The sequence below is a fragment of the Miscanthus floridulus genome, chromosome 5 (assembly GCF_019320115.1).
Source record: "Miscanthus floridulus cultivar M001 chromosome 5, ASM1932011v1, whole genome shotgun sequence".
NCBI lineage: Eukaryota > Viridiplantae > Streptophyta > Magnoliopsida > Poales > Poaceae > Miscanthus > Miscanthus floridulus.
The window spans coordinates 122,245,033-122,263,782 of NC_089584.1; the positions used below are offsets into that span (position 1 = coordinate 122,245,033).

At 44.6% G+C, this 18,750-nt stretch overlaps 1 protein-coding gene across 1 annotated transcript; it reads right to left on the reverse strand.

Annotated features, from left to right (window-relative positions):
- Positions 1-13,463: 13,463 nt before the first annotated feature.
- LOC136453347 (uncharacterized) lies at positions 13,464-14,003 on the reverse strand. Its single transcript, XM_066453918.1, has 2 exons — positions 13,865-14,003; positions 13,464-13,741 (listed from the first exon to the last, which is right to left on the reverse strand). The coding sequence occupies exons 1-2, from the start codon at positions 14,001-14,003 to the stop codon at positions 13,464-13,466; spliced, it is 417 nt and encodes a 138-aa protein (XP_066310015.1).
- Between the last annotated feature and the right edge of the window lie 4,747 nt (positions 14,004-18,750).

The following is an 18,750-nucleotide window of genomic DNA, read 5'->3' on the forward strand; positions in this document are numbered from 1 at the left end:
TCCTCTGTCTTCTTAGCACCAAAATGTCCCATCGATCCGCCTCCATGTGCCTCCTGCAACAACAAAAGACGAACGGAACCAACTGGAATGCATAGGCAGTTAGCTCTAAACAAAAACCCATCGCTGATCATAAACTTATTCCATGTGCATCCCTCTCTATAATTAAGCAACACATCCTTAAAATCAGGATCAAGCGCATATTGTTCTTTAATGGATTGAAGACCAAAAATTCGGCAATCAAGTTGGGACATCAATGTATATCTTCTAGACAAAGCATCAGTAATCACATTATCCTTCCCTTTCTTGTGTTTGATAATATAAGGAAAAGATTCAATAAATTCAACCCATTTAGCATGCCCATGATTCAGATTATTTTGAGAGCGAAGATACTTAAGCGATTTATGATCAGAATGAATAACAAATTCTTTAGGCCACAAATAATGATGCCACGTCTCTAAAGAACAAACAAGTGCATACAATTCTTTATCATACGTGGAATAATTAAGAACAGGACCATGCAATTTTTCACTAAAGTAAGCAACTGGTTTACCATCTTGCATCAAAACACCACCAATGCCAACTCCACTAGTATCACATTCTAGCTCAAAAGTCTTACCAAAATTTGGAAGTTGTAGCAATGGTGCGTGTGTAAGCTTGTTCTTCAAAGTGTCAAATGACTCCTCTTGTGCCTCTCCCCAATGAAACACCACTCCTTTCTTCGTCAACACATGCAATGGGGCAGCAATGGTGCTGAAATCTTTGACGAGGCGGTGGTAGAATCCTGCAAGACCAAGAAAACTCCTCACCTGTGTGACGGTTTGGGGAACCGGCCAGCTCTTTATGGCTTCAATTTTCATCTCGTCCACCTCAATTCCCTGTGGAGTTACAACACCCGTGCAAAAGATGCACTTCTCAAGGTTACCAAATAGACATGCATCACGTCAACCATTAAAAACAGCACGTAAGTGATCCATATGTTCATCAAAAGACTTGCTATAAATCAATATATCATCAAAGTAAAATCCACAAAATGTCCAATAAAAGCTCTTAAAACCTTATTCATTAAGCGCATGAAAGTGCTAGGTGCATTTGTCAAACCAAAAGGCATTACTAACCACTCATACAACGCGAATTTGGTTTTAAACACAGTTTTCCATTCATCTCCAAGTTTCATTCTAATTTAGTGGTAGCCACTTCGCAAGTCAATCTTAGTGAAAATTATAGAACCACACAACTCATCTAGCATGTCGTCTAGCCTAGGAATAGGATGACAATACCGAATAGTAATATTATTGATGGCTCTACAATCAACACACATACGCCAAGTTCCATCTTTCTTAGGAACCAAAAGTACAGGAACAGCATAAGGACTAAGGCTTTCACGTACATACCCATGGTCCAATAGGTCTTGGACTTGCCACTGAATTTCCTTAGTCTCCTCGTGATTGGTTCGATAGGCAGCACGGTTGGGCAAGGTTGCTCCTGGAATCAAATCGATTTGATGCTCTATCCCTCTCATAGGTGGCAGCCCCGAGGGTATCTCAGCTGGAAAAATGTCCTCATACTCCAGCAAAAGGTTAGTGACAGCAGGAGGTACCGAGCTAACAATATCATCAAGCGAAAACAAAGCTCGTTTGCATACCAAAGCATAGCAAATATCATCATCAGAAATTTCAGCAAAGTCACATTTTGTTGCAAGCATAACACCACCCTTCAATTTAATCCCCTCAGCCTTAGAAATAGATGTAGACTTATCCTTTTTATGTGGGAAAATAGAATTAGCAACTTGCTAATTTTCAGATTGAACATCATTCAAACTAGCAGCGCATTCTCTATCAGCTTGTACAATTTGAGCAGGGGTCAAAGGTACCAAAGTAATTTTCTTTCCTTTATGCACAAAAGTGTATTTATTACTTCTACCATGGTGTGTAGCATCATTATCATGTTCCCAAGGATGACCCAATAAGAGTGAACAAGCTTGCATAGGTACCACATCACAATCAACAGAATCAGCATAAGAACCAATGGAAAATGAAACTCTGCAAGTTTGTGTTACCTTTGCTTTACTAGAATTATTTAGCCACTGAATATGGTATGGACGTGGGTGTGGGCGTGTGGTCAAGCCAAGCTTCTTGACCAAATCAGAACTCACCAAATTATTGCAGCTACCTCCATCAATAATGACACGTGCTCGACGATCGCTGATGACGAAGAAAATCTAGAACAAGTTATGGCGTTGTAGCTTCTCAGGTTGCTGGACTTGTGAGCTAAGCACCCGCTATACAATGATACTCCTATAGGATGCCGTGGCCTCATCACCAAGGACTTTGCCATCGTCCTCATCTGCAACTTGGTCTTCTTCATCCTCAATGTTAGAGGTGCTGATGTAACCATCTTCTGTAGCAATATATGCCCGCTGACTTGGGCAGTCCTTCTGCACATGGCCAATGCCATGGCAACGGTGGCACTGATACCCAAAGTGCGTCCCGTCGATGCAACGGATGAGGAACTCTTGGTAGGCACCTGTAAAGAATTTTTACTTGAATCTGAAGGTCGTGCGGGAGGTGCCTTAGGTGTAGCGGAAACTCTAGAGGCTGCTGGTCGCTTGCTCGCTGGTGGAGGCGCCCAAAAAGTGGTTGGCTTGGTCAGCCCCGAAGATGGTGCCGAGTGTGGCGTGTATGTGCTAGTGCTGACCTTGCTCTTGCCCTGCTGTTCACGCCCCTGCAATTCCTTTTCTGCAAGCATAGCAAACTGAAACAACTGGTGACAGTGTTAAATTCTTTATAATCAACAATGTCCTGAATCTCATGCCTCAAACCCGAATAAAAATGACAAATGGCATCTTCGTTTCCCTCCACAACACTACAGCGCATCAATCCCTTTTGGAGCTCACCATAGTAATCCTGTATAGATTTATCTCCTTGTTCTAAACGCATCAATTTCTTACGCAAGTCTCTATGATAAGGAGGAACAAAACGATCACGCATAGCTACCTTAAGTTCTTCCCACATACCAGGTAAAACATTCTGTGCAGCTAGCCCATTCCACCAAATAATGGCAAAATCCTTAAACTCACTAGTAGCTTGTCTAGCTCTATGCTGCTCAGGTACAAGGTGGGCACTAAACTTTTGTTCTACTGTCATCTCCCAATCAAGATATCCCTCAGCATCATAATGACCCGAAAAAGATGGTATTGTGAACTTAATTTTAGCATAAGAATCATTGGGCACACGGTGATTATTACCTTGATGGTGGTGGTGGACACCACCCAAACCTGTCGTGTTGCGGCGAAGACGTTGTCGTAATCTCTCTTGTCGGAAAGCTGCTCGACCTATGTTCCCATTGGCATCATACACCATGTCTTGACCATTAGTGTTGCTGCCAGAGATGTTGTTGCCCACCACAAAGGTTTCCAACTCAGTAACCTTGTTGGTTAGCGTGGAAATTTGCTTGTCCAATCTCTCCATGCTATTGCCAATGTTGAGTTCAATGAGTGCGTCAGTGATGGCCTTCCTGATAGCCTTATTCATTCTTTTTTGGGCATCCTCTATAATAGCTTGTAGTTGCTCTTGACTGACACACTCATTGAAACCCTTAGGATTGTTATCTCCAGTCTGTTCACCTCCTGCCAGTAAAAACACAAAAACAGGAACAAACAGGTGAAAGTTATCCCTACCAAATGACTACGTGGTTGCAGTGGTGTCACTTTTCACAGCAAGTGGAAGCGTCTTACCAAGCTCTTACAAAGTTCTTACCAACGCAAGCAATGGGCGGTACAACCGATGGCTGGTTCGTGATACCTGTGAGGCAGTGGTACCGAGATTGCAAAGCCCTTTTTCTGTACTGATCTGAAGAATTTATGGAGCTTAGAAGGCACACAAAGAGTAATATGTATATCTGGCGCATAAGTCAGTAACAGAAAGTAATGCTGAATTATAGTCCAAAGTACTTGTTCTCGTTGCTGGTCTAAAATGTTCCAAATACTAGGCGTGTGACAAAAGTATGGTGGATAGAAAGGTGACAGGTGCGTGAAAAACAAGTATGGTGGATGAAAACCGCAACACAAATAAGGAACCAGATAGCACACGCTAACATCGCTTACTTTGGTCTTCTCTATGCGCTCCTCTAAATATTGTTCCTCTTTTGCCCCTCTTTTTTTCTATTTTTTGGGTTGTCGTTGTTTTCTTAGAAAATTTTGACTTTTTATTTTATTCTTTTGATATTTTTCCTTTACTTAGGAGCACAAAAGAAGTAACCACAGAAAATATAAGCTCAAATAAGTGTAAGACGTGTCCTGTGGAATTTTCAGAAAACTTGCTCAAAATCGATAAAAACCTTGTGACCACGAAAAGAGGATCTGTTGACCACTTTTTGACCAATCTAAAAATTTTGAACCCCAACAAGGTAGGGATGGATGGATCTGAAAATTTTTTCTGATCGATTTTGATATATGGAACATCGAAATCAGAGTCCGTATGCAAAAACTAGACCAGTTTTAAGAATTGGCTTCGAATTAGAGGACAAAACGGGAATAATGTGCGCAAAATTGGTCACAACAGCAAAGATTTGATGGAAACGATAGGGGAAAACACACGAACTAGACTCTAACATGACCTAACCAGCAACAAGACCTTAACCAGGACACAAACTCAACACGATGGACTCTGAAATCGAAATATGCAAACGCTATGGCGCGGAAGATTCTAGGACAGGAAAAACGAGTATGGCACTGGACTATGGGACGAATGCGAAACACTCAAACTAGGGAATAAATGTGAACCTGATGGTATACCTTAGCTCTGATTACCACTTAATGGAGACGGGGATCCCGATCTTCCGTCAGGTGATGGTAACTATCGTTGTGGCGGAGAATGACACACCGATCCGGCTTCAGATCGAAAGATCGAACCCTGTAATCTTAGCATCACAGCTCCTCTGGTTATCAACCAAGTCACGGACCAGGTTGACCTCGCTAAGAAGGCTAATCCCTGCCTGCGCAATGAAGAACACAAGCAAGAACAAGAAAGAACGCAACCAAATTGCAGATGAATGATTATCTCACGAAGTTGGGGTCTCACAAACCGATGAACGGCGAAACTGTTCTTGACAGAATAATCTAAGCAAAACCCGAACTCTAATGGAGGGGCGGCGGCTGTTTATGAAGACTCTAGGGTCGTGCAAGACCCCTGGACGCGCCCCTAATGGCCCCAAACTCGATACATGGTCCAACGGACCAAAAGACGGTGTCGCAGCACCCTGGCAGATTCTAGATGCTGACTTATTTCAACGATTTCTGTTGATTCCGAATAGATTTTGATGTGAAACCACTTGGATTGGCTTCCTTATCAAATTAGCTTTCCATCCATATGTGGATCATCGAAAACGGAGTCCGGATGCATCCTGGGTGACCAGTTTAAGGCAGACTGGTCCTGGAGGCCGAGGCAGACTCGAATTCTTGTTGGACCGAGCCTCCGGCTTGTGTTGGATGTCCTTGCTGGTCATCATCACCTCCACCACTTCCTCTAAGTCCTTCATGACCCTCTCCAATGTTCCTAAGCAAGATAACATCATTAGGTAGTAATCTATTCTCAAAAGTATGAAAAGTATCGCTTAAGAACGAGCTCACCTCTAAATTGAGTTGTCGCTGTCGAGCCCGGGTCATTGGACCTTGCATGACGGTTGGAGGATCAGCGGGTACCTCTGAAGAAGTGATGTCCTCATCACTAAGTACGGTCATCGTTAGAACTAGTCCATTAACTCAAGAGGCGTATGTCGTATTTTATGAGCCACAATTACAGTTGATTAATTACATCTTTGCATTGTATCGCATGCATATCATATAGGTACGATGATGGATCAACGGATCGATCAAAGGATGATTGGGGAATCCGAAGATGGTGCAATGGTATTCTCTCCAAAAGATGATGCAATGGGCTTTCTGTTCAGATGATGTGGATGATTTGAAGATGCTGATACTAACTTTTTAATATCTCTTACCCAGGCAAGCCCCGGTACATAACCCCTACTCTTCTGTAGTTTGAATTATATTTGTGCATTAAGTTTTAAGGAGTGGTGAGATGTGATGATGAGTGCTGAGATTTGATGATGAGCAGATGGTGAGAATGAGTGTATGGGTTGGGTTTTAGAGAAGATTTATACTACTTACTATGACGCTTCTACGTGCGCTAAGGATGCAAACTACAACCAAACTATTAGGATCGCCAGATCCCTTTATTTTCTTTTTTCACTAAAGCTCATCGGTGCTAACCATGGCCTACACACATCTGGGGGTGTGCAGATTTCTTATCTTGCAGTGATGTTGAGATTAGTAGTTGGTTTGCGGTCTACTCTCAAGTATGCCTGTGGATTGGAGATTCACCAAGCTTCGCTGCTATGAGTAGAACCTCGATGTTGTGTTTGATCATAGCCTAGAGAGCTTGTAATTAGGTTAGTTTTACTCCTATTTTTGTACTATGTTGTTGTATGACTTTGTAATCGGCTGAAAAGTGGACGCCCATGATAGCTGGTATTTTAAGTTTTGAAATCCTAGTTCATTTTAGTTGGTATCAAAGCCATACTTGATAGTAGATCGCAAACTTAGAACCAGACGTTAGACTTAAAGCCAACAAATCTAGCTGACTACCCCTGTCAAAGAAGCTAATGTTTAGTAGACCCTCCCTACCATACGGTTCCGACTAGCTAGTTGTGTGAATAGGATTTTAATGTTGCTTGAGTGATTGGCTCTTGTTGTTTGTTGTGTTTCTTATGCTTGAGTGTAGCATAGTAAAACTGATTACTGTGTGCTTGTTTGTGACTCCACCTCTAGGTAGCTTAACCGAAGCCTACCTTACTCTTTTGTTGACCAGATGCCAGTCCTAACAAGGATATCAAGGTTGGAGAAAAAGAAGGCTCGAGCTAAACGAGCAAGACAACCTATTAGTAGTCTCAACTTGGAGAGTCCGATGGACGTCGACCCTGGTGTGAACCTTCAACACCTAGAGCCAATCACGACTCATCTCACGAGCCTAGACCTAAGACTCTAGAAGCACCCAACTTGATAGCAGCCATCGCACATCAGACCCGTATCCTATAGAAGATTGCCGATGTAGTGGCACCTGACCCATCTCACGAGCCTTTCATCAAGAAGTTTAAGGAGTTCTACAAGTTGAAACCTCCTACCTTTGACCATGCTGACAACCCAATTGAGGTTGATGACTGGTTACATGGAATCAAAGGAAGGCTTGAACTGGTGAAATGCACTGACAAGGATGGTCTGAACATTGTCACCCTATAGCTTAGAGGCATTGCTAACTCATGGTGGGATTGATTTTGTGCTAACCACCCTGACCCACCAATATTGGTTGGATGGAGTTTGCACAAGCATTTCGCGAGTACCACCTCATGGAAGGAACAATGGAAGCTACCTAGATCCCCACCATAACAAGCCTAGGGACAGCTATACTATCCACCATAGGGAACCATCTATCAATACCCTGTTGAGCCTATTCTTGAACCATGTGCTGAGAAGCCTGCCAAGTGCACTAAGAGCAAGAAGAAGAAGAAGAAGGTGATCGTTGTTTGCCACACATGTCACCAGATTGGCCACAAGACCCAAGTTTGTCCTCAGTGTTAACAGTTTGCTCAGCTTGGACTACTTGAAAGTCGCTCTCCAACAACTTGAAGCATGCTTGCCATATCATCCAAAGATCATGGAAGACTTAATCATGTCACAACGAAGAATGCAATGGAAGCCCCTGAAGTTGTGCTTAGAAAGCTAGAAGTAGAAGGAGCCCCTGTAGTAGTCTTGTTTGGCTCAAGAGCCACCTATTCCTATGTCACCTTGAAGTTCATATAGCAACAGTCTCTTCCTACCAAACATCGAGGTAGATCCATGATCACTAGCTCTCCCCTTAGGGATGTCAACTGCACTCTGTTATGCAAATCAGTGAGACTCAAGATGGTAGAGTACATATTTCTAGCAGATCTAACAGTCCTGAAGTCCAATGGTGATATTGATGTGATTCTTGGTATGGATTGGTTGACCAAGCACAAGGGTTTGATCTCTTGCTTCCCTCGATCTGTTAGCTTAGAGCACCCTGGAGGTTTTTGTGTGCAGATTGATGCTACACATCGACTAGATGATGCAAACAAAGCTGAACTTCATGCCTTGACTGAGAAGACATTGCAAGATGTGCTAGTTGTCTATGAGTACCTGGACGTCTTTCCAGACGAATTGCCAGGAATGCCACCTGATCAGGACATTGAGTTCATGATTGACTTGGTCCCTATAACAGGACCAATTGCCAAGCATCCATATAGAATGGTAGCCAATGAATTGGCAGTGTTCAAGAAGTAGTTGCAAAAGCTAACTGATAAGGGTTTCATTAGGCCTAGTGCTTCACCCTAGGGATCTCATGTGCTCTTTGTGAAGAAGAAAGATGGATCTATGCGGATGTGTGTTGACTACCGTAGCTTGAATGTCGTCATGATCAAGAACAAGTATCCGTTGCCTCATATAGATGACTTGCTTGATCAATTGCAAAAGGCAAAGTACTTCTCCAAGATTGACTTGAGATATGGCTACCATCAGATGAAGATTAGTCTGAAGATGTTGCGAAGACAGCCTTTGTCACCAGATATGACCAATATGAGTTCATGGTTGTTTCTTTTAGGTTGACCAATGCGCCCACATATTTCATGAACATGATGAACAAGGTCTTCATGAAAGAGTTGGACAAGTTTGTCATGGTTTTCATTGATGACATCTTGATCTACTCAGAGACAGCAGAAGAACATGAGAAGCACCTTAGAATTGTGCTAGAGAAGTTAAGGCAAAATCAGTTTTATGCCAAGTTTGAGAAGTGTAAGTTCTGGCTTGAGAAAGTTGCTTTCCTTGGCCATGTGTTGACTGCAGATGGTGTTGCTGTAGACCCATCCAAGATTGAAGTAGTTATAGAGTGGAAGCGACCACAAAATGTCACTAATATCAAGAGTTTTCTTAGATTAGCGGGATATTATCGTAGATTCATTGAGAACTCTAAGATTGCTAAGCCAATGACAGAGCTGCTATAGAAGAATGCTCCCTTTGTGTGGAATGAGGCACATGAACAAAGTTTCCAAGAACTCAAGAAGCGACTCACTACCACTCCCATCCTTGCCTTACCCAACATTCACCATAATTTCGTGGTATATTGTGATGCTTCCAAGCAAGGAATAGGATGTGTGCTTATGCAAAATGACAGAGTGATTGCTTATGCATCATGATAGCTAAGAGATCATGAGAAGAACTACCCCACACATGACCTTGAGTTAGCAGCAGTTGTTCACGCTCTTAAGATTTGGAGGCACTACTTGATCAACAACAAGTGTGATATCTACACCGATCACAAGAGTCTCAAGTATTTCTTCACGCAGAATGAGCTAAACATGAGACAATGTAGATGGTTAGAATTGATCAAGGACTATGATCTAGAGATTCATTTCCATCCTAGAAAAGCCAATGTCATGGTAGATGCCTTGAGTAGAAAGAGCTATTGTAATAGTTTGGTTGCCAAACAGCGATTGCCTGAGTTGCATGAAGAGTTTGAGAAGCTAAGAATTGAAGCTTGTGGTAGTGGTTATCTTCACACACTCCAAGTTACCTACACCCTAGAAGAAAAGATCAGAGAAGCTCAGAAATCATGCAAGGAGATTCAGAAAATCAAGAACCTTATGCAAGAGGAAAAGCTCCAAAACTACAGAATCGATGAGCAAGGCACCTTGTGGTTGAAGATTTGGCTATGTGTCCCACAAGATCAGCAAATTTAAGAATCCATCTTATCAGAGGCACATAACCCTAGGTATTCCATTCACCCTGGTTGCACTAAGATGTATTAAGATCTTCGAGACAGATTCTGGTGGAAGGACATGAAGTTCGATATTGCAGCCTATGTGGCAAGATTCGACATCTGCCAAAGAGTGAAAGCCGAGCATAAGAGGCCCGCAAGTTTGCTTCAGCCCCTGGACATTCCTGTGTGGAAATGGGATGATATTAGCATGGACTTTATAGTCGGCTTGCCTCGCTCTTAGAAAGGGCATGACTCGATATGGGTCATAGTCGATCGCTTGACCAAAGTGGCTCATTTCATCCTGATGAAAATAGCTTACACCACAGATAAGCTTGCAGACTTGTACATTGACAACATCTTACGTCTACATGGAGCTCCCAAGACCATTGTGTCGGATAGAGGGACTCAGTTCACAGCTAAGTTCTAGAAGAGCTTCCATAAGGCCGTGGGTATAACCCTAGATTACAGCACAACTTTCCACCCTCAGACTGATGGTCAGACTAAGAGAGTGAATCAGATTCTAGAAGACTTGCTTAGAGCTTGTGTTTTGACTTATGGATCTAATTAGGAGAGAAGTCTATCCTTTGCCGAGTTCTCCTACAACAACAGCTATCAAGCTAGCTTGAAGATATCCCCATTTGAAGCCTTGTATGGCAGAAAGTGCACATCCCCACTCATGTGGTCAGAAGTTGGAGAAAGATAATTCTTTGGACTAGCAGAGATCAAAGATGCTGAAGAGCAAGTTGCTAAGGTCAGAGAGAACCTAAAGATAGCCAAGACCAGATAAAAGAGCTATGCTGATAAAAGAAGAAGAGATCTCAGTTTCAATGTTGGTGACTATGTGTATCTTAAGGTGTCACCTCTTAGAGGCATCATGAGGTTTCATGTCAAAGGCAAGCAAGCACCTCGCTTTGTAGCCCCGTACAAGATCGTGAGCAGAATTGGGAAGCTCGCCTACAAGTTGGAACTCTCACCTAACCTAGCACCCCGTGTTCCACGTCTCACAGCTGAGGAAATGCATGAGAGTTCCAAATGAACAAGTCCAGACAGAAACTCTAGATCCAAATGCATGAGAGCATCCTGTCAAGATTTTGGATATAGCTATCCAAGAAACTAGAAGAATGACCATCCCCATGTGCAAGGTTCAATGGAGCAACCACACTAAACAAGAAGCTACCCGGGAGAAGGAAGAAGAACTTCGAAAGCAGCACCCCCACCTCTTCATCGACTGAGTATCACCTTAATCTCGAGGACGAGATTCTAGTAAGGGGAGGACTATAACATCCCATGGTTCTGTGTAATAGAAAAATCCCAACTTTTTAAAAATTTTGCTTGAATGTGCGTTGCATGTAAATGTTAGGTCAAACTTAAGTTAAATGTTTTCCCTTCCCGCCCAAAATTCAAAATTTGAGCTTCAAAACTTTTACAATGCACCACTTGTCGTGAAGTTGGCCAGGCCAAGTCAACAATATGACAAGAGGTGTTTGCAAATAAAATGTTTTTCAAGAAAAAATAAAACCATGGTTGAATTTGAGCTACACTCGAATTCAACATACAACCCGCACGAATGGTTTATTAGTTCCTAAAATGTAAACCTAACTATCTCCCATCCCCTTCAAATTGAGTTTACAAATAAATTAATGCACCATTTAGTATGAGATGCATGTGTGATTTGGATCTTCTTGTTTGTGCTTGGAGGTAGCCTTGATTCCCGGAATTCCCTAGAGAAACTAGGAAATCTTTCTCCTTTGACCTATGGCCAACAGGCCCTATCTAGCCCCTTGCTTCGCTAGAGCCCAGCACGCCCTTCTGGCCTCCTTGCCGAAGTGGCCTAGACCAACTCCCTTCTTCCTCCTTTGGCTCAGGTCGGAGCAGGCCTAAGCCACGCCTCATCCCAGCCTAGCGTGAGCACAAGCAGCAGCCAGTCTGTGGGGGATATACCCCCCGTACCCACAAGACAAGACATGGGCCGCATCCCAAAGTTGGCCTAGCCCACAAGATCAAGGCGTGCACCGTAAGAATACATGAAGATGTGATTTTTGTATAATACCAAATATGATATTTTCCTTATAACCCTGCCCCTTCATCCCAGCCTAGAGCGAGCACAAGCAGCAGTCAGTCTGTGGGGGATATACCCCCGGTACCCACAAGACAAGACATGGGCCGCACCCCAAAGGTGGCCTAGCCTACAAGATCAAGGCGTGCACCGCAAGAATATATGAAGATGTGATTTTTGTATAATACCAAATATGATATTTTCCTTATAACCCTGCCCCTCCAGAGTATATAAGGAGAAGTAGGGGTCCCCTAGACGAGAGATTGAATCTGATACACAATCAATATAAATTTACAGAGCACAGGATGCAGGGTGTTACGTCAAGCTAACGATCTGAACCGGTATAAATCTTGTGTCTTGTGTCTCTGTTACCATCTGGTTCCTAATCACGCGCACCGCCACCGATTATTTACTTCTGTGGGTATACTCCTCGGTAGACTGCCTACTAAATTTCGTCGACAGTGGAGCACCAGGTAGGGGTATGCGTGCTGATCCTCTGGCGAACCAGTTGGCTTACCACAAGATCTAGCTACGTCGTTCGTGGCAACTCGGCTGATCCAGGCAGCATCACGACGCAACTAGCGGCGGCGTGTCATGGCATGGGGAATCACAGCGCATCGCTCTTCATAAGGTTTGATCCGATCTCCTACTTTTATCCAAAAAGCCTGGCTTCTCGTATGGAGTACGCAGGGCGATCTGTACATGCGTCAGAAAAACACAGATGAAACAAACATCTAAAACATCTGAAACACTCAAAACATACGCTTGCACATGCCTCTGAAATAATTGCAACATGTGCAACATCCCCCGATCTAGTTTTGCAACATCCATATGAAACAAATACAACATACATCTGAAACACCTAAAATACTTGAAATATGTGTATGCAACACAGGGAAGGGGAAGGCTAGGTCGGTCGATTCTGGCCGTCGGGTGGGGGAGCTCGTTCGCTAGGTTAAGAGAGGGAACCACCGGGATGGGGAGGGCACCGTGCCGGGGTGGGGCAGAGCCGCCCACTCCCCTACAACGCCACCGCGCCACCTCCATGAATATGTGTGACCGCGAGGAGGTGTTTTAATTGGGGCATTACCGTTATTAATTAGGTATCCAAATATATACAACCATCAATATGTGTGACTGCGAGGAGGCGTTTTAGGCCGGTGGCAGTTGAATTAGCAGAGTCCAAAGCATAACAACTCCTCTCATCAGCAACACGATGGACGAAATGAAGAACAAACGAACGCACGATACATATCGAACGCATGACTACATGAGAGCAAAACGATGAAATAATTTTTTTTCCTGGAAAATGCGTTGCGGGGGATGCAGACATAGAGCGACACGCATGACTACATGATACTGAAAAAGTTCTATTCGAGAAAAAAAACTTCGCTCATACATTATTCGAGAAAAAAAACTTCGCTCATAAATTATTCGAAAAAAAAACTTAGCTCATACATGGAGGGGAACATAACAGAGAACGAACCCACCATAGGATGCGCCTCCTTATTCAAAGCCAAAGCACGACTCAGCATCGTCGCGACGCACACGCAGGTCCAGGGGGGCAGCGCAAATTAAAGTCAGTCATGACAACCGGATGTGGCTTCAAGGCAGACCCACTGGCCGACGAAGAGCTTCTCGCAGCAGAGGTTGGGGTTGAAGAAGAGGAACTGGTCCTCGGTCAGCCTCGCTCCCTCCCCCACGGAACAGCACGTCTCGCCGGCCTGCACCCCGTGCACCTTGTTGCAGGTCAGCTCCGACTCCGGCTTCTCCGGCTTCTTCGGCTCCTCCGGCTTCTTCGGCTCCTGCTCCGGCTCCGGCTCCGGCTCCGTTGGTGCCGCAGCATCCGCCACGTAACCTGCGGCATTTCATTCATTCGGCACGCACGCTCATCATACGGTCAGACAACGATGCACGGGCACAGATGCATTTCATGCCGGATGATTGCTTGGATGACAGGTCAGAGTATGTAGCTGCATACCACCTCCATGCGCGTCGTGGCGGAGGGCTGCCGTCTTGCTGGGACGCACGCTGGGCCTCGCGTCGGCCCCGGAGATGGCGACCGCCACGAAGAGGGACACGATCAGGAGGAGGGCGGCGGCGGCGCATTGGTTCGCCATTGCGAGTGCTGCCGCTTCAACCGTGCAAGCAGATAGATTTTGTGTAGAAGAATTGAGCTCGAGCTATATATGCTTTTATTGCTTGGATGGCTTGGTGTCGCAAAGAGCATGCTTCGCGCCTTCTTATAGCTCGGCGAATGCGGTAGCTGATAAGATGCATGTAGTACGTGACGAATCGATGGACGGGTGAATCGGTGACGCTGCTATGGACATGTCGTCGCAGCACAATTTTTAGCCGGTGTCTCCCATGGCAATTTGGCCCTCGACCAGCAAGTGAATCCGAAGGCGGTGTTTATGATTGCAATGGAGCTCATTTGGAATAGGGAAATAAGATATAACTTATTAGTTGTTAGAGCTTCAACCGTGAATAAATTGAAGGTTAACACATTGGTTATCTATACGGCCTCAGCCTATGCCTACGTAGCACGTGTGGCGGTTATGACTCCTCCGTGCCAGTCAACACATTGGTTATCTACGGCCTCAGCCAGTTCAGCATTCGTGTCCCCACTCCCCAGTCCTAAACGACCCTGCCGCGCTGGCAAGTGCTCACCAGTCCTGCGTCCTAGGCCCCGGCCCTCCGTGGCCTTCCCCTCGGCCCCTTCGTGGCCTTCGCGGCTCCGCTCGCGGCCGCATCGTCGATCTGTTCCGTAGCCGTCTCACGCCCTCATCATGTCCTCTTTCAGCAGATACGTTCAGGAAATTAGAGCGCCGTCATCTGGTTCGTCGCCTCTTTTGCCTCCTGCCGCGGCGGCACAATCGGCGGCTACCCCTACCATCTAGCACGGGGATGGTTCCTGAGCGTCGAGGTGCTGGGAGATATCCCAAAGTATATATGTCAAGGTATGCACACAATATATTATAGTTTAAGTATTGTTTCATCTTTGCAGTTACAGGGTAGCAGATGTTAGCCAGACTTGAAATAAAATTTCCTTTCGCTAACTCTATAGAGCCCAATATTTCACGGCTGTATCTGTATGTGCCTAAACTTAAATACCAACACAGGTTCAGATTTCTAAATGTTAATATTCCCTCCAGTTCAGCAGTTTCGTAATTAAGCTTTGGTCTACTTTTCTTTCCATGCAGTCACCACCAAGCAAGTTAAGGCTATCAGATTTAAGCCTCTTGCCATATGGAGAACACCTTCGTCATTCATGTTGCCTTTACATGGATGCAGAAAGAGAAAAATTATACTGTAATATTGTTTCGCTGCAGTGGTGGTAGTATTTACCTGAAGCTTATGATTATTGATGAAGAAAGTCTGTTTCATTGATAACCTCACATTTGGCTCCATCAGCTGATTAGGTGAGATTTCTTGATTTCATTTATTATGCTATTTAGAATGACAATAAGGCGATAAAGTGTTATTTCAGTAGTAACTGCCAAAAAATACCGAGGATGGATGATGGACATATAGAGGAGATTACTATGGACATGGACATATAAAGGGAATTACTAAGGATGTGCTATGCTTTTTTCAATAAAGGGAATTACTAAGGATGTGCTATGCTTTTTTTCAAGATGATCCTTTGTAGTTACTAGCAAATATGTCCGTGCGCTGCAACGAGAGAGAAAAAGCTATCAAACATTAGACCTATTCGTTTCATCTTGTTTCACAACTACAGCGCCCGCGGCAGCTTAATTTGTATTGGTGCTACTTTTGATGTTGTGGGTGGTTGCTGCAGCAATCACAAACAAACGGGCTTGTTAATAAAAATAAGGATGACAATGTTACATATTTATTTATTTTCTATTTTTATCTTTCTATAAACTTTAAAAGCTATACTGTATTTTATGATGGCCACCGTATCCAGAATATAAGTTAATATTGGCAATAATATGACAATGTCATGTGAATTCTGTTTGAATTAAAATAGAATTAAGTTCACTTTTGTCCCCTCAACTAACATGTTGGTTAAATTTTAACCCTCAACTACAAAACCGTTTAGTACCGGTACCTCAACTGTCAAAACCGTTCACTTTTAGCACCTGGGCGGGGGCAAGATTGTTTTGACCGACGTTGAGCGGTTTTGACCACGCCTCCCTCTCCTCACTGCACAGCCTGACAAATCGATGTTGGGGCCTCTACTCTTCCCTACCAGTGGCTCGAAACCAGGAAGTGCCTGAATAAAAGTTGTAGTTCTAAGTGTAAGCTTGGGGCTAGTAACTTGAACGAGCTAGAGTGCCACGTGAAATCTAAGAAACACACACGCAAAAATCGCGCAGCACTTTGTTTTGGCCGGTGTCCACGGTCACCGCGTCCGGTCGTCGAGGGCCGAGCGCCTGCTCACCCTACACCGTGCTGCCTCATCGCGCTGTCATAGCAGTTCGCCTAGCCGACCCGCGGTCGCGCCAGTGCCGTGGTTGAGCCGCTCTAGCCTCGCCTTGCCGTCGCCGCTTCTCTGGTCGCTGCCCTGGACAGTCCTGCAGCGCCCGCACTGCCCCTGCTGCTGCCGCATCGTGCTGCTGCCTCGCTGCCGCACCCGACCGTGCCCTTATCATTGCAACACTCGACGGCTGGCCGGCTAACCCGCTGTCGCGCGTGCCTCTGCTACACGCTGGCTCTGCCACGCCGAGCTGTGTGTCTGCCACGTTCACGCCATGGTTGAGAGCCCTACCGCCACTGTGTGCCTGGTGGGGCACAGTGTTGCGCCCCATCTCGCCCATGCCGAGCCATCATCTGCGCGTGCACGCGACACCGCTGCCGCGGTTCCACCGCGTCAGATAGCCAGGGCGAGCTCTCTGGTGCACGAAAGCCGGTGCTACCGCGTCCACAAGGTAGCTAGGAACCTCGGGAGGCTACGTGTAAGAGGAATTGAAGAGAGGTCGAGTGTAGGTGATGATTTTTGGAGGCAGAACCGGCGAGCTCGGCTACGACGTAGGGAGGCGGCAGCCGCCGTAGCCTGCTCGTGTGCTGCTGTCCTGCTCGGGCACCGCCGCCACCACTTGCTCCAGCGCCACCGCCCTGCTCGCGCGCCGACGCCGTAGCCTGCTCGCGTACCGCCATGCTGCTTGCGCGCTGTGGTCTTAGCCTGCTCGCCATCGGTGACGGGAGGAAAGAGAGGGGCCACCGTGGCACAGTCAATGTCAAGGCCAGCGCCGCCGCGTCGGAGGGAGTAGCGCCCGCGAAGGAGCAGCGCCCGCCCCGCAGCGCGAGGAGAGAGGAGGCGTCGGGGAGTATGCGTGAGGATGGAGAGGGAGGGGTTGAGTCGATGACACGTGGGCCCCACATGTCACTAAGATGGAGGTCAACGCCAGCATGGCGTGGTCAAAACCGCTCCACGTGGGACAAAACAGCCTCACCCGCGCCCAGGTGCTAAAAGTGAACAGTTTTGACTGTGGAGGTACTAGCATTAGACGGTTTGTAGTCGAGGATCAAAATTAGACGAACACAATAGTTGAGGGACCAAAAGTGGACTTAATCCATTAAAATACAACCTTGGTATGTTTTTTCTTTCATTATAAGGCACAAAATATTTACTCCAAAATGTATCATAACTTTAGTTTTCATACAACCCATGTGTTAATTAAAAATATCAAGTTTCGTGACTTCTTTTAAGGATCCATAAAAACTTGTACTTTTTATATCTTATTAAAGTTGGTAAGGGGTTAATTATCGTTGTGTCTCGTTTCCATATACCAGGCCTTATCGAAAGTTGCACCGGTATATGCGGACAACTAAGAGGATTTGCATTGGTATGTGTGGGCAACTTAGATAAACATTTGTTTTGATTAGATTGGATAACAAACTACTCAAGATTGCAGTTTACGATTTGATTAGGATTAAGCCATCGGCTAATTCATGTCATAAGAATAATAATTCACTCCTAATTAAAATCAATAAATTAATTAGTAATAGAAATATTTATATTTATTAAGTAAGGATCAAAGTTACCAAACCCGTAATACCTTATTTATTATATTTATCTTTATGTTCATAAGGAAAAGCAGAGTTACATCATCACGAGGAAATTAAAAAAGTAGAAACAAGGAAAGGCAGCACGTGACACAGAAAAATCACGGAACATCACCGTGGTGGGCGTGGACCACTTTCCTTGAGGCCTCGAAATTTTTTTTATTTTTAACCCTTTTTAAAAATAAATTCTAAATCTAACACCGTTGCTTTTTTATTTTTAAATCTAACCCGTTTGGCTGCGCCAAAACACGCCGCCGCGTCACATGCATCGGCGCGGCACGATCTACCACAGTGGACAACCATTTCTAAATGGAAAACCTTGCCGCGGTAGCACTGTAACGCCAAGGCAACCAGACCGGCGCGGCAGGGCACAACTTAGAAAGGTTATATCTCTTTCATACGACCGCTGATGAAGATAATCTTTATATGAAAATTGTAGCCCTCGATTGTATCTATAACTTTGTAGTTTCGAGTTTTTTTCATTTGAGGTCGTTAACATGGTCAAAACAATTAAACAAAGTTTTAACAGTATATTAATAGTGTACAATGGCTTTTTGACTTGAACAAATTATATCTTTTTTATATGGTGTCAAATGGAGATACTTTCAATATGAAAGTCGTAGATCTTGATGGGATCTACAACTTTATAGCTTTGAGTTTTTTCATTTAAGGTCGTTAAGATGGTTAAAAAATAATGTTTCAGTAGTATATTAATTGCGTACAATCGCTTGTCGCCATCAAAAAAGCATATCTTTTTTATATGGTGTCAAATGGAGATGCTTTCTATATGAAAATTGTAGCTCTCGATGGGATCTACAACTTTGTAGTTTTAAT

What these genes read in the sequence shown, in the direction of transcription:
- LOC136453347 (XM_066453918.1), bottom strand. Translation starts at nt 14,003, where the DNA reads ATGGCGAACCAATGCGCCGCCGCCGCCCTCCTCCTGATCGTGTCCCTC. An exon ending in CCACGACGCGCATGGAGGTG is followed by an intron (nt 13,742 to 13,864) that starts GTATGCAGCTAC and finishes GAAATGCCGCAG; the next exon opens with GTTACGTGGCGGATGCTGCG.